Below are 15,018 nucleotides of genomic sequence, written 5' to 3'. Positions count from 1 at the left end.
TGAGTCTTATGATTTATCGGATTAACTCCACGTTAATCCCGCAGCACAGTTTAAGTTGCTCAAATCCTTAATGTTTGCTCTCTGGACCCATTGACTTATTATTATGATTTTTTTTTCACTGCGTTGTTCTTTAAATACTGATGACGAACAGTTAAACTGTTTCCATATGAGAGCTGGAGATGTAGCCTTTGGCAAGTTTCGAAAGGTCCAGCTGCAGCAGCTACCTGTGTGTTCCTCTCCTTGTGTATACGCAGTGACATCTGAACCATGCCCAATTGTGCCGATGAAACTCTTATGTCTTTGTTTGGGGATATTAATTCCTGGCTATTTGGGCCTCCCCTCATCTACACAGAGTTGGGGGGAGGAGGAGAGGGGAAAGGCGAGGGGGGGGGGAGAGGCTGGGGGGAGACCACGGATTGAGCCGAACAATATACAACAGACAAGAATGCAAATAAACTTTCGCCAGCATTGCCTCACCAAGCAGTTAGCCGCCCACTTGCTGGACTCCTAGACTCTTGAGCACACAAAAGCACGATGTTGCCGTTTTCAACCATTCCTTAAAAAATAAAGCGGGCGGGGGGGCAAGGGGGGGGGGGGTTGCAAAGCTGATCCTTGTCATTACAGCAGTGAGGTTGGAGTCATTGGTAGTACAAGAGCTTTTCCCATGATGCAGTCTGATAAGGATTGGCCTACATGTAGCACAGCATGCCACGGCTGATGTTTCCTTGATTAGGTGTCTTATCTTCCATTGAGCTGCATCTGATGAAGGCTGCTGACAGAGTAATGGCTGGGAAATCGGCGGACGGCTCCATAAAATGGCAGCTATGTTATGACATGTCAGCCCGAACCTGGTGGATGGTAAGTTGGCATGTTAAGTTTTTTTTTCCATTTTTTTTTTGGGGGGGGGAGAAATTCTGCTAACTCCTCCTTCGTTGCCGCATATGCACGTGTTGGAAAGTTCAAGGGTGATCGCTTGGAGTTTCTGCGAAACTTCTCTGTACCGTACTCGGGCTTTGGAGGGAGCGGGAGAGGGAAAAGGACTCTGTCCCCCCAGCGCTGTGTTAGAATGGGCTTTTGTTTTAGATGATATGGGACGCAGACCCCTCGTCCTCGCGGAGTTGGCTTGTTTGGTGTCACTTCGTTTGCAGCAACAAAATGCAAATTTTACTATGCGACCCTGCCCCCCCCCCTCCCCAACGCGCTTCTTCTCTCAAACTTGGCATGAGAGAGATTATTCAGAGGCAAGCAGTCACTAAAAAGAAGAGAAAGGGAGGGGAGGCACTGTGTCACTGTGTGCTTGTGGCTAATTGTCATTGAGTTTGTCTAAATAGTTTGCCTGAGCAATGTACTTGGTTTTATCAGTGAGTAACGATTCTGCAAGTGCATTGTGACAGTTGGTTGCTACTTCTTAATCAGTATGTGCTTGTCCACCGGCCTGCTATTAATTTCATGTTGTTTTTTCAGTGATGAATACAGTAAGTCAAGCACTCACTGACGAGTATGCTGCTTGACATGCTTAAATATACTTAATGAGGCTATGCATATTCAAGCTGCCTGGCTTTGTTTAAACAACCTAGGCTTCCCTTTCACTCATTCATTGCAACAGTTGCATTTTATAAAAGAGTTTACCCTCAAGACTGCTCTGCACCAGGCTGCCTCTGCGCAGCTTTCAAACGGAGGCAGCAAGTGCGCAGGGGGAATTATAACTGTGTTAGCTCTCACGAATGATCGCTGAACATTTTCCGTGTACAGTGATTTTTGTTGTGTAGACAATAGCCTCTTGTTGTGCTTCGCCTTGTCGTGAATGAGGAACTTCTGCTGGCTGACATTCCATTATGAATATTAATTTCCATCTTGGGTTGTTCAGTCTGGCAGTGGGGGCTTTTTTTGTTCATCTCTTGCTTTGCTGTCTTTCCCTGTTTGTCTGGATAATTATTATGCTTACTGCATGGGCTGTTTTTTTCACAATTAGTGCTGTGCTTAGACAATAGGCACTTTATTCCTAGACCAAGAACCCTGAGAAGAACGACTGAACTGCGTATCCTCATGCTAGGACTCTGAGCAGCTCTCTGATGACTTGCTAACAGGACAGTTTTTACTTTGTTTCTCTTCCACGCTGGATTTTGCTGTGCAGCTTTTAAGGACTTCTCTACAGAACTGGAGTGCCTTTAGAATTCAGTAGCTGGTTTTCTTTGACAGCTTCTGGCTCAGCTTCTGGCTCTTCATGTCAATCATGAAAAGTCAGCTTTTTTGGGTTGAATGGGTTTTTGTTGTACTATTTCTCTTGATATTTGTATTTGAGAAAAAGTTTCAGTTATCAAAAATTGTATATAATAGCACCACCACTTACATCTCATGCTGTCTAAACGCATACTCAAATTTGGCATTTTCTTTTGTTTCTTAATACTTTCTTTGTACTTTTTAAAAGATGCCACAAAAGACTGGGTACCTCATGTTGTCTTATGAGATGAAAGATACATTTTCAATTGAGTAGCCTCCTTTTGTGTTTTAGTGATCGATAGATACAGTGGAAAACTGGCAGGTAAGCACTAGCTGTAGAAAGCCAAGCTTAGATTTCAGGATATTCCTATTATTGCAAAAAAATGCAGTGCAGTCGTGGTGTGAATGATAAAATAATGTCAGAGCTGGTTTCTGGCTCTTTAATGTTGTGCTTTCATTATGCAGTCACAATAATGAAGATAAATGTAGGATATAAGTGATCTGAAAGTAAGTGATTAAATATACTGTTTGATGCATTTGGACAGTTATGGAGCTTGAAATCTCTCTGCATTGAATTCCTTGTAATTAAATTATATTTCTACAATGTGGGTCACACAGAACGCTGTGCCATTCCACTCTTTACAAGAATTGACACAAAAAAATATTATTATACTAATGTGAAGAATTAAAATATATACACTAATTAGGTTTTTAAACACTGCTCAAGGATTTCCTTTTTTAATGTTCCTGGCTTATATAAATCCAACTTTTAACATGTTTACAAAGTGTTTTACTGCCATACATTTAAGGTTCCTTTTCCTGTTTGCCCTCATGCAAATCAACATAAATTAGCTCCACAGAAAGCATTTAAAAACCCAACCATAATATATGACTTTTGTACCTGAGCAAGTAAAAATTGTTCGATATCAATGTATGAAGACAGCACTCATTTTGCTTCATACAATTAAAGTTAGTTTCCGAAGAGTATATATTTTACTTTATATTTTACATGGATAAGTCCTGTGTAGAGTGTCTGCACCTTAGTATTTTAACAGAAAGTAGGTTATTATTAAATTGTACGATTAATATCTAATGTAATATTAATATTATTCCGTGTTCCTTTGTTAAAATGTTCGTTATAAAGGGCTACGTGTTTTGTCGTAAAAAATGAGTGAATGTTTTTCATTCAATTGGACAATAGTAAAGAATTACATTTATGGTCCTGCAGTGTAATAAATTATACTACAAAAGAAAAAAGAAAACAAATCTAAGGAAGATTAAAAATGCTGTGTTCGTTGGAATAATTTAACTGAAATTCAGATTTTTATTGAAAAGTAAATTTGAGGGTTTTCTTCAAATTTTACTTATTATCCATCTTGTTTAAGAAATGCGTTTTCAAACAAAAGCAACAACAATTACATTGATTTCTGAAAAATACTTGGTGGAAGATACAATTTATTGCAACACAAGGAATAAAAGCAGGAACTTTACCAAGTAATGAAAACCTGCTGAAAAGGAATCAGTTATATTCATATACGGCAAGTTAAATTTGTTATGGAGCTAGGAAATTAATATACATTTTATGCTTTGTTGTACGATGCTATCTATTTTTGGTATTACAAATATACTGTGCATATTAAAAACCACATAAACTATTTACTCCTTTATTTTGAAAAATGTAGCTTACACAGCCATTAACTTGGCTATAAGTGAATAAATAAACCTTATGTTGAAATTACACACTGGAAATATCTTCTGGTAATTAATTTGAGTTCAGTTTCTGTTCTACGTGTATTTTATTCCTGTTACAAAATGCTCACAATGCAATATCATTTCGGGTTTCTGAAAATTTAAATATCAAAAATAGATTTGAGGCACTGTGAATAGGTATGTAAAAGTCTATATTTGCTTTCACTCTATATGTTGTACTCCTGTATAAATATTCTCATTAAACGTTTCCAGATGTAGCACTTTTAATTTGCACATCTAAACATCCAATGTGCTGTAAAAAGGGTTAAGAACATTTTTCAAGAGTTAAGTAAAATCTCCATGGTGGAATTCCTATGATATTGGTTTAGGCAGCACAAAACAATTTGAACACACTTCACTTTTAACACTTTTTTTGCGTTTTCTTAAATTAAGCGGAAATTGCTGAGAAAGTCCAGAACAGGTACTCACACAAAACAACACAAATATCTTTAATGTCTACGGGCATGGGAAATGCATCCAGTCAGCAGTTGACTAGAGATCAGCTGAACAGTTTGCAGTAGCTTTATTTTTACTTTCTTGACCCTTGACCAAAAACATATCCGTTATTGTTCAAGTACGGAAAAGCAAAATCCAAAAAGCAGTTTTTAAAGCTCAACTGCTGATGTGCAAAATAAACACAGATATTCAATTTTTTTATGGGTTTTCCATGCAAAAGTAATCTGTAAGTGTAATTTACTGCAAATATAGTATATACCACTTAAATAGCATTCTGAATTGTTCTTTCCCTTTTTTCCTGTTCTTCCTACTGAGCTAGGCAAATAACACAAATAACAGTGTACGATTCTTAAAACTCCAGCCCAATTTCATTGTTTTCAAGGTAAACGTGGATGGCATTTGAAACAGGACTTAGGTCAGTACTCCACAAATTTTAGGGGTGTGAAAATGTACCATTGTGTAAATGTGTAGGAGGGGAATGTGTGTTCAGGATGTGAATTAGGAAAGAGTAATTTGTAGCAATGAGTATGCCAGCAACCACTTAATTCTAATTAAATTTTCGTTTTGTAATGCTGTATCTAATTATATAAATCCTGGAAACCTGAAACAGTCAGAATATGTGAAATCTGTTGTGAGCGTCTAAGTGTGTATAGCAACACCCCTGTGTTACAGACTTGCCAAACTATAACACTACCTGATTTACCAGACAAGTGTGATGAGGAACTCCGCAAATTGATTTACAATGAGCTTGTTACTCTGAGCTGTCCAGTCTGGCCAATCTGACAAATATCTCAATGTTTCTGTTCTTGTTTTGTACTTGCCCTACATTTCTTACATGGAGGATTAGTTCATGCAAGACTGAGTAAAACTCTACAGAATGACATTAAATCATCCACGCAGAAAGCAACAATAAAGTCCAATGCTTAATAATGACTCTACACAGGAAATGTGGGAAACTTTGGAGACTCGGCCTCAGAAGCACAGTGATGTTCCTGCCAATTAGATTTGACATCTTCTCTCAGTAATATGCATGACAGTACACAGTTTCTGTGTTAATGGACATTACAAATGAAATTGTTTTCCACAAGTAGAAAACAGTTTAGACTTTACATCAAATATACAAATCAGCCTTTAGAATCCAGCAGTTCTATAGAGATTTTTTTGAAGTTTAAAATAACCTTTACTGAGCTTATATAATTGAGTAAGCACTTTGAATATAAACTCAAATCTGAGCCTTAATTATTTTGCAATTAATATTTATTGTCCTGCTTAAGTCACAACAGAATGAAGACAAAAAAGTAAATTGTTTCTGTAATTAAAATAATTAAAATATGGGGTCATGTTGTAATTTAATTTAAGCCATTTTTGTATCATTTTATTTTTTGTTCCTGAGACTTGATTCTCTCTGAGGTTGATTCTTTGTGATGATGCAGAGCCTCAGCTTTGCACAGTACATATTCATTTCTCTGCACTGTCTTGAACTCCCCCACCTCAATTTGCATGAAGGGGTTAAGGAAATTGGGACTCTGAGGTGATGAGTACCTTGAAAAGGAACAAATTAAATTACTTGAAACATTAGACTCCTGCTTGGGAGCCCAGCTTTCCTCCATGTATTAAGGGGAGTCGTGAAAAATGAAACCCACTCAACAGATGCTACGCTGGCTGGTCAGAGAGAGGAAACCATAATTTGTCTATAATCCCTGCTGCAAACAGTTGTTCATTAAGATATAAAACTAATGCAACCTTGATGGTTTGTCAGGATTTTTCTTCCGTCTCAATTGTTAAGTACGGCTGGGTAGCTAATGTGAGTTTATGTACAAACCTCAAGCAATCTGGTACTCAGACAACGTCATGCAGATTTAAATAAATTTGAGTCTTAGATTAGCATAATACTAACTAATCGTGAATAACATTAGCATTAAGTAAGGCAGTAATTCGGGGATTAATGGTTTAAAAATTTAAGAAATTAAGGTCAGGCAGTGTTTATGATATGCACGAATGAAGAAGTTGCAGAAAATCAGAATGTATTCATTTTGGATGTTTGGAATTTGTTGACAGTGCCTTTCAAGTGCAATGAGCAGCCAATTAGTCATGGAATGGAATCGACAAGACAGAAATGCAATAATATTGATCGCTGTTGAATACTCTCCTAATTACTACTAACATAAATGGACAAACTCAAGCTATTTTTATTTCACAAACCAGGAACAGGTATTAACACAACATAGTAAGTTTCTTATGTACAGTTTGGGCTGGCATGCGAACATTGCTACTTTTTAAAGGGGCTTAAAATAACATTGCAGTTCAGTTCAGCTTCTAGGGAAATTATTCGTTTTATTGATTTTTAATTAAATCGGTCTCTGCACGTATGAATTTTCCGGGATTAGAACAGAGATATCTAGAAAAATAAACAATATGAAGAAGATAAATTCTTACTTAAATTACCCAGTTAAAATGTATAGGTTCCCCTTAGTTCCCCTGTTAGTCACTTGAGAACTGAGTTTTTCAGGTTTCATCTCTGATCTTAACTGCTGACTTCTGCTTTGTTGCTCTTGACGGCCTTATAATACTGTAGCTGTCCTGCTCAATGTGTGTCAACAATATTGCTCATGGTCCCCGACTGTCACTAAATTCCACTTCTCAATTACAATGTAAATTATTCCGCCTGTTGAACAGGCAAACAGATAAAGAGCATTGTCTGATCTTTATCAAAGGTAACACTCCAGTGTTCAGTGCTCAATGATTGAGTGTAAGACATGTATAATTAAAGCTGCCACAAAAATGACATGAAGAAAAGCCTGACTTTTATGTAAGAGAATCACTCCTGTAACTTTTCACAATGCAGATATTTTTCCCTGTGATCTGGTTATGATTAATACCACAAACTGCTTTGTATGTTTTCAGTGGTGTCTCTGAATATTGTTCTACTGTGCCACAGAGGCCATGATGTGCCAAATTGCAGTGAATGGAAACTATTTTGAAGATGTTCAAGGGAGCAAGAATGATTACAAAAAAAATAAGCTTAATCATATGTAAAAGCATTCCAAAAGCATTTTTCATTTGTTTGCAGCCTTATATAGAATTAGTGCCATTAATAGCATTTTGAAAAAAAACACCAAATTGTTTATAAATCATCGGCTTGGAAACAGCGACAAATTAATTCTATGATGTGCTTCATTCTTTCAGAGGGGCATAAGAGATATCTATACTTGGTAATTGCTGTACAATGGTTTTCATTGTTTTCAGAGGTCACAATAATCCTAAGAGAACAGTCTTGTGTAGGGTGGGGGGTGGATTGTCTACAAGTATTTTATGCATATGCTCTTGATAATATAAACTAAAGGAACAAGGTAGTGCACTATTCTGTATGTGAAAGGTTCGAATGAAGTAAAAGAACACAAAACACCTTCACTGTTTAATTACAAAAATATGTTTACAATATCAATTTTCAAGAAAAGTCTGAATGGCACATAAGCTAATAGTTAGACTAATAGATTGCAGCATAGCCCTCTACATTTTCTGTGCAGTAACAACTGTGCCATTGTGCTTACCAACAGAACCCTGCGAACTCATTGCAAGCCAGTCTTAAAATGCCAAGAAATGAATTGTATTTGCAGCTGACAACAAAACATTACATGTTGACAATGTATTATTTTTAAAATGTGTGTTTTGTGCAGTACTATTGTCCTGTGGACAATACATGGTAAGGACTGAGATAGGAGACCCCTAAGGAGAGCCATGCTGCTACTATAAGTGATGTTTGTGGACCAGTAGCTGATACGCTTCCCTCTGGACCAAACTTTTTAAACAACGTGGAAATGTGAGTAGGTGTGTCATTTTTTGGACTCTGTCTGCCAGAGGACACATTAAACTGAGATGCTGACAGTTGTTATTAAAGATCCCATCAATGTTAAAAGTTGGGATCTGGGATATGCAGTGTCCTGGATACATTCCACTTGGACTTGCACAGCCTGACTTCTCTAAATTTCCCTTTGATTCAACTGGCTGGATGTGTTTCACCCAGGTGTCTCCCAGGTGGGTCTCCATTTATATGTGAAAAACTTTGGGATTAAAAGAGGATACAACTGTATGCAATTAAATTTTAATTTAGTTCCTGGCAGTGAACCTAATGTTAACTATATTTCCATAATTCACCTGTAATGGCACTGCTTGTACCTGAGTGAAAGCAGCAACCCAGGACAATGAGGAGAGCTCAAATACAGGTAGAGAGGGCAGGCAAGTAAGCAGGCAGCAGGCAGGCAGGTGTGGCAAGCAAGTAGGCAAAAAAATATATTCCAAATATTATTTAAAATTTAGCAAGTTTGTAGCAAAGAACAAGAGGAATTGAAAAGTAAAGTCAAAGTGAAGCTAGAAAATCCAAAATAATAATAATAATTGTTTACACTTATATCGCCTTTTCTGGACTCTCCATTCAAAGCGCTTTTACTCCCCTCCACCACCACGAGTTTGCTGCCCCCACCTGGATGATGCGACGGCAGCCATAGTGCACCAGAATGCTCACCACACATCAGCTATCAGTGGAGAGGAGAGCAGAGTAATGAAGCCAATTCATAGATGGAATTATAAGGAGGTCATGATTGGTAAGGGCCAAATGAAACGTGGACAGGACACTGGGGTTACACCCCTACTCTTTTTGAGAAATGCACTGGGATTTTTTAAATGACCACAGAGAGTCAGGACCTTGGTTTTAAGTCTAATCCAAAGGACACCTTTTTTTACAGTATAGTGTCCCTGTCACTATACTAGGGACATTAGGATCCACACAAACCACAGGGTGAGCGCCCCCTGCTGGCCCCACTTACACCTCTTTCAGCAGCAACCTTAGTTTTTCCCAGGAGGCCTTCCATCCAGGTTCTGACCAGGCTCACACCTGCTGAGCTTCAGTGGGCTGCCAGTTGTGAGCTGCAGGTTGATATGACTGCTATGGCAAAAGTTAAACAAAGCCAAAGATGCCAAAACTCTAGGACTAAGAGTCAGAGTAATGCAAAGTCTGATGAAATATAACCAGGTCCCTGTGAAGTAGGTGTGGTGATTATCTGTGCTCGGGTAGAACAGATCTCTTGTGAGAGCACACAGTCACAGCAACCAGCTAAATGAGAGGTCCTTGGCATGGATGGCCAAGGAGAGTCATCGTCTGAGATACTGAGATAGTGAGGGAGAAGTGATTGGTTTAATCAGCTCTGTGATCTTGAAGGGGCCAAGAAAACGCAGTGCCAGCTTCATGGACAGAACATAGAAGGAGATTTTTCACTGATAACCATACCTTCTGCCCCAGTGATTCTGGTGGTGGCTTGCGCCTGTGCTGACCAGCAAACCTTTTACGTCCTTGAGCTACTCTCAGAAGATTATGGTGCACCTTGCCCCAAACCCCTTGTAAATCTCAAGCAAAACTGACAGCAGCAGTACTGTCGGTACTAGCAGGATCCACTGGCAAGAGGTTTTGGCTGATTAGCGGGCCAAAAGGTGACGCTGATAATTGTACACACACTAGAAGGGAGACATTACCATAGAAGAATTAACCAGAATGTCGCAAGAGAACTTCCCCCCTGGTAACAGCTGGACCAGTGTTCATGGAAGCCGAGACATGACATCACAAGTTTTGCTTGACCTGTTCCATTTGGCTATTACTCTCCAGATGATCACTTGAGGTCAACTTGACTTTATTTCTCAGTCGTTTGCAAAAGGCAAGCCAGAACCTAAAAGCAAACTGGGGGCTCCGATCAGAGGTCATATCAGATGGAAAACCATGGAGCCTGAAGTGAAGATGTCCGCCATCTGAGGAATGTAAGGCACCTTGATCAAGGGAATACAAGGAGCTGCCTTCGATAACCAGTCGACGACAGCTAAAATTGTTGTGCAACCTTGAGAGCGGGAATATCAGGTGATGAAATCCACAGATATAGATGACCTGGGACAATGAGGAGTGGGCAATAATTGTAGAGTACCAGCAGGGAGTGATCTTTGGTCCTTGTCATGGTTACAGACTGAGTATGCTGCCACATAACGTTCCGCAATGTTCCGCAGTCTGTTATATACCCGGGTGTCCAGCCAGCTAAGAGTTATGTCCATACTGCAGCACCTCTGTCCTGGCAGAAGGAGGGACAAACATTTTGTTAGGTGGAATGCAAGGGAGAATAGGGTCAGATGGCAGTGCTGCCCTCACTGCTTTTTCCACTGCCAGTAGAGTAGCTCAAATGATCACGGATGGGTGGGATGATGGGCTCAGAGTCTGCCGTAGTACTTATCTGGAGCATGGACCCTGGAGAGAGCATTGGCCTTGCTGTTCCTGGACTCATGTCTATAGGATGGTGAAATCAAACTGAGAGAAAAAAAAGGCCCATCTTGCCTGCTGCCTAGGGATCAGCCGTTTAGGCCCTTTGATGTCACAAAAGGGTGAGATGCTCACTCCAAAAGATCCTGCCACTCTTCCATAGCAAACGTCACTGCCAACACCTCCCTTTTGCCTACATTCTAGTTTTGTTTTTTCTGGGGACAGCTTCTTAGAGAGGTATGCACACAGGTGAAGAGGTAGAGATTGAGAGGCCCCTGACTGTTGTAAGACAACTGTTCCTACTCTAACATCAGATGCATCCACCTCTAGCACGATGGCAAGGAAGGCTCAGGATGCTTTAGTAGGAGAGCCTTCATAAAGCAGCACTTCACATAGCCTCTGTGCCTTGGGGGTCCACCTGCCCTGCCCAGGAACTTTCTTGGTGAGGGCAGTAATAGGAGCCACCACCAAGCTGAAATTGCGGTTAAAATAGAGCTAATTGGCAAATCCAAAGTGCTGCACCTGCTTCAGCATTGTGGAGTAGGCCAATACTTAACCACCTCTGGCATGTGGAATTTGCTCTTATCCAGTTTTGCATGCATTGGTAAGCTTATTGAAGGACCTGCTGGACATGATCCTCATATGAGCAGAATAACACCAAGATGTCATCCGTTTTACCATGAACGTGTCCAGCAAATCTCAAAAGATGTCAAACCAGATTTTGGAAGACTGTGGGAGGATTGCAAAGACCGAAGGGAATGACTAGATACACATAATGTCCTGAACTGCTGTTAAATGTAGTCTTCCACTCATCTTTTCCTCTGATGTGCACAAGGTTGTATGCTCCTCTCATGGCAGTCTTGGTAAATGCCCTGGCCTGACCAGCTTGTTTCTGCAGGGAGGAGATCAATGGAAGAGGACAGTGATTCTTGATAGTGATTTTATTCATCGTAGCCAATAAAAGGCCATCTTTTTTAACAAAGAAGAATCCGGAACCAGAAGGTGATGTTGAAGGATCAATGAATCCCCTTTGTAAATTCACCTCTATATATTCCTTCATAGTTTGGGCTTCCTAAGGAAAGAGGCATATTAGGAGGCCTCTGGAAGAGACATTCCAGCCAGTGAATTAATGGGACAGTCATAGGGTCGCTGTGGAGGTAGGACCTGGGCCTTATCTTTGCTGATGACATCAGTGAACTCCTTGTATTCAATTGACATCTGACCCAGGTAAGCTCTGATAAGGTGCTCTAACAGCCGTTGAGATCCACCATTCATGACATGCAGGGCTCTGAGCAATGAGCTTTCTAAGGCTCCAGTCAATGTAAGGGTTTTGACACTCCAGACAGGGAAACCCCAGGACCAAAGGGCAGAGCAGAGAGGTGACACGTAAGAGGAAGATGATCAGACAGTTAGTTGGACCGACAGGGAGGCACGAAGGAACGGGCTATTTCATTACCCCAGAGCCAATTGGTAGGCTGGGCCCTAACTAGCTCTGTTGGTAGAGCATGAGACTTATAATCTCAGGGTAGTGAGTTCCTGTCCCATGTCGGGTGCCAGGTCTTCCATGTTGGAGGTTGGGCACAAGGCTAACAACCCTGTCCCGTGAAAAAAACCCAGCTACTGTTATGGAAACAGGATGTTGCTGTCCCTACATGCCGGAAGGCATAACAAGCAAACATCCATCCATCCAATTGGTAGGCTGTCCAGGGCTAACATTAGAAGGGACAAAACATAAATCCTGTGGTGAGCCTGATGTCAATGAAGTTCCCAGCTTCTCCACAAATACATTAACATAAAGAGAATTTCAAGACAAAAGGGCAGGTACAGTAAATCACGCAGAAAAGCACAGAGGTGATGTAACCCCAATCAGTAAGTATCACTCCCACCTTAGTGATCATTTCCCTGAAAGTCCAGGCAATTGTTAAAGAGGTATCCCTTGCCTCTGTAGTAAATGCACAACCCTTCAGAGCAACAGTGTTGTTGTTTGGCTGGAGTGAGCCAGATCTGCACTGGCTCTTCTTCTGTAAAGGCCACAGTTGAAGAAGGATTTCCAGACAGGATGGTGCTACAGAAAGTTGTCAGCCTTCATTGGCTTAGTAGGGGTGTCATGATGTATCTTCCAACGCCTCTCACAGTTATGAATGCCAAGTTGATTAGCTACCTGATCAGGGACACCAGGTCTTGTGGTTGGTCACTGCACCAGGTCTTGTGGTTGGTCACTGGTTGGCTTGCTCTGAACAGTGAAGCAAAGGCTTCTTCTCCCCACCTGCTCTTAATAGCCAGAGTCCGAAACTGAATAACAAACCAAGGGACAGGCTGCTTATCTTGATTTGAGCGGAGCAGTTGATGATACAGCTGAGTGTCTGGGGGAGTCGAAGACCGGGTGAAGTGTTTCCCTGAATTAGTACAGACTGGTTTGTCCCTTCTCAGAAGGCTGTTGCCCAAGCTAAAGCTACCCCGGTAAGTAGAGATCAGACATAAAGGCCACTTGGCAAAGCCTGATTTTATAGCACCAGGTCCCCATGAGGTAGGTGTAGTAATTACGCACAGGTGGAATGGATCTCCAGCCAGAGCACACAGTCAGAGCAACCGGCTGATTGACAGGCTGAGGCTCTGCCAGTTGCCGTGGTGGTTCTAGCGTATTCTCCAGCACTCTGGCGAAAGCTAGTATGAGAAAATTTGTGTGGTATTGGTGCATCAAACATAGTTTTTTACAAGTTGGATTTTTTTATAATAAAATACTCCTTGTACAAATACCAGCCAAAACTATGTGTATTCAAATAACATTTTTGACTAGAGAGCTCCCTCTTTATTCAGCAAAACAAAAGAGGCTAAAACTAGGCCTACCAGTTTAAATTAATCAAAAACATACAAAACATATTGTAATAATTCTACAGTATGTGATAATAACAGATTTTTTGTCTTTGATTTGTGAGAGATCTATAATCTCATCATATAAGTGTATATTGTTACATTTTATACTGAAGCATGTACTATACATTAACTAAATTCAGCTGTGGCATATACAATAATTATAAATATTTAAGACCAATGTATCATTAAAGAAGAAAGAGTAATTTACATTAAGAAGAACAGTTTTGTACATTAGTCATTTCTTTCCAGAAGTGCTCTGTGAGTACAAAATTAGAAATTATACCCTGTGAAATGGAGAGCATTTCTCAGTGTACAAGCTCTGTGACACTAAAGAGGTTGTGCTCACAAACGTTTTATTTACAAAGAATATTGTAGCACACAACCTGGGGTCAGGTATCTGACATTTCCAATGGCTTTTGAATGCAGCACATGCTAATTTTTATTTCAAATGATTTTGACAGCTTGCGTCGCAATATATAATTATCCAGTCTTCTGTTAAGAAAAGGAGCAAGTGTAGCTCTCACAGTGCTTGCTTATTAGTGGGGGGTTTTCTCTGAAGCAGTTACTACCACAACAAATGTGTAAAAACTATCTTTAGTATGATTGTATTCATTGCAAATTGTATTCAGTTATGAACAGTTATGTTGCTGCATGCTGCTTTTTAAAAAATGCTAATGTGGGTCATTAATTGAAAACTGGCTCAACACACTGCAGCACGATGGGAGTGAAATGTCTGCTGTTAAGTTTTTGTTTACAATTGTTAAAGACACTTTAAAAAGATGAAGAGTGGGCGGGTGCCTGAGTGATGCAATCAGAAAAGGCACATGTTCAGAGCAGGGGCAGAACTCTATGGCCCAGATGTCCGCAGCACAGGCCTGGGTCGTATCACCAGTGGAGCAGAACTTAGATTCCAGATCCAGCAACACAAAAATGGCTAAACGCCACTGGAGTGGACAGGGGATTAGTCGGCCAGGGCTCCCTTGACTCTGCACAACAGCACCTCTGGTAATTTTCTGCCACCTGTGGGCTCCAGTTACATCAGGAAGAAGTGCACTGTTCCTCCAATCAGCACTGACTCCCCAGTCAGGCTCTGTGGAGCTTGCCACATGTCAATGAAGTGCTCTGTAGGCGGGTATGCTGGAGGACCACGTCTATATGTCTCATTCTCTCCCGGTGCTAAAAGAAGTTGTTACCTGAGGGCTCCAAGGTAGCCCTTTGGGAGGGTATATAAAACTATAACTGGATATTCCAAATTCATATAAAGACAAGGATATCTTGTTTGCCAACAAAATACAAGTGTTTCCCACCACAAACACTCCTCAGTAAAACACGGTCATCTTCTGCTACAGCACAGGTCCAGCAATGATGAAGTCTGCTTTGAATCAAGGATTTAATTAGTTTGTTCTTGTCCTCCAACACTCTGCTCT

At 40.5% G+C, this 15,018-nt stretch overlaps 1 protein-coding gene across 7 annotated transcripts in view; it reads left to right on the top strand.

Moving 5' to 3' along the window:
* Nucleotides 1–747: 747 nt before the first annotated feature.
* The window catches only part of LOC102688770 (nuclear factor 1 B-type), a 170,256-nt gene continuing 155,985 nt past the window's right edge, over nucleotides 748–15,018 (top strand). For 2 of the 7 annotated variants that reach the window (XM_015345091.2, XM_015345089.2), the window contains exon 1: nucleotides 748–858. In XM_015345091.2, coding sequence (XP_015200577.1) covers nucleotides 763–858 — 96 coding nt within the window. In that variant the 5' untranslated portion in view covers nucleotides 748–762. The remainder of the gene's footprint in view (nucleotides 859–15,018) is intronic. The other 5 variants (XM_015345092.2, XM_015345094.2, XM_015345090.2 and 2 more) reach the window with 4 other exon arrangements.

This window comes from Lepisosteus oculatus, chromosome 1, assembly GCF_040954835.1.
Source record: "Lepisosteus oculatus isolate fLepOcu1 chromosome 1, fLepOcu1.hap2, whole genome shotgun sequence".
Lineage (NCBI taxonomy): Eukaryota > Metazoa > Chordata > Actinopteri > Semionotiformes > Lepisosteidae > Lepisosteus > Lepisosteus oculatus.
The sequence above is the reverse complement of the archived record's forward strand: the minus strand, read 5'-3'. Positions and strand labels throughout refer to the sequence as shown.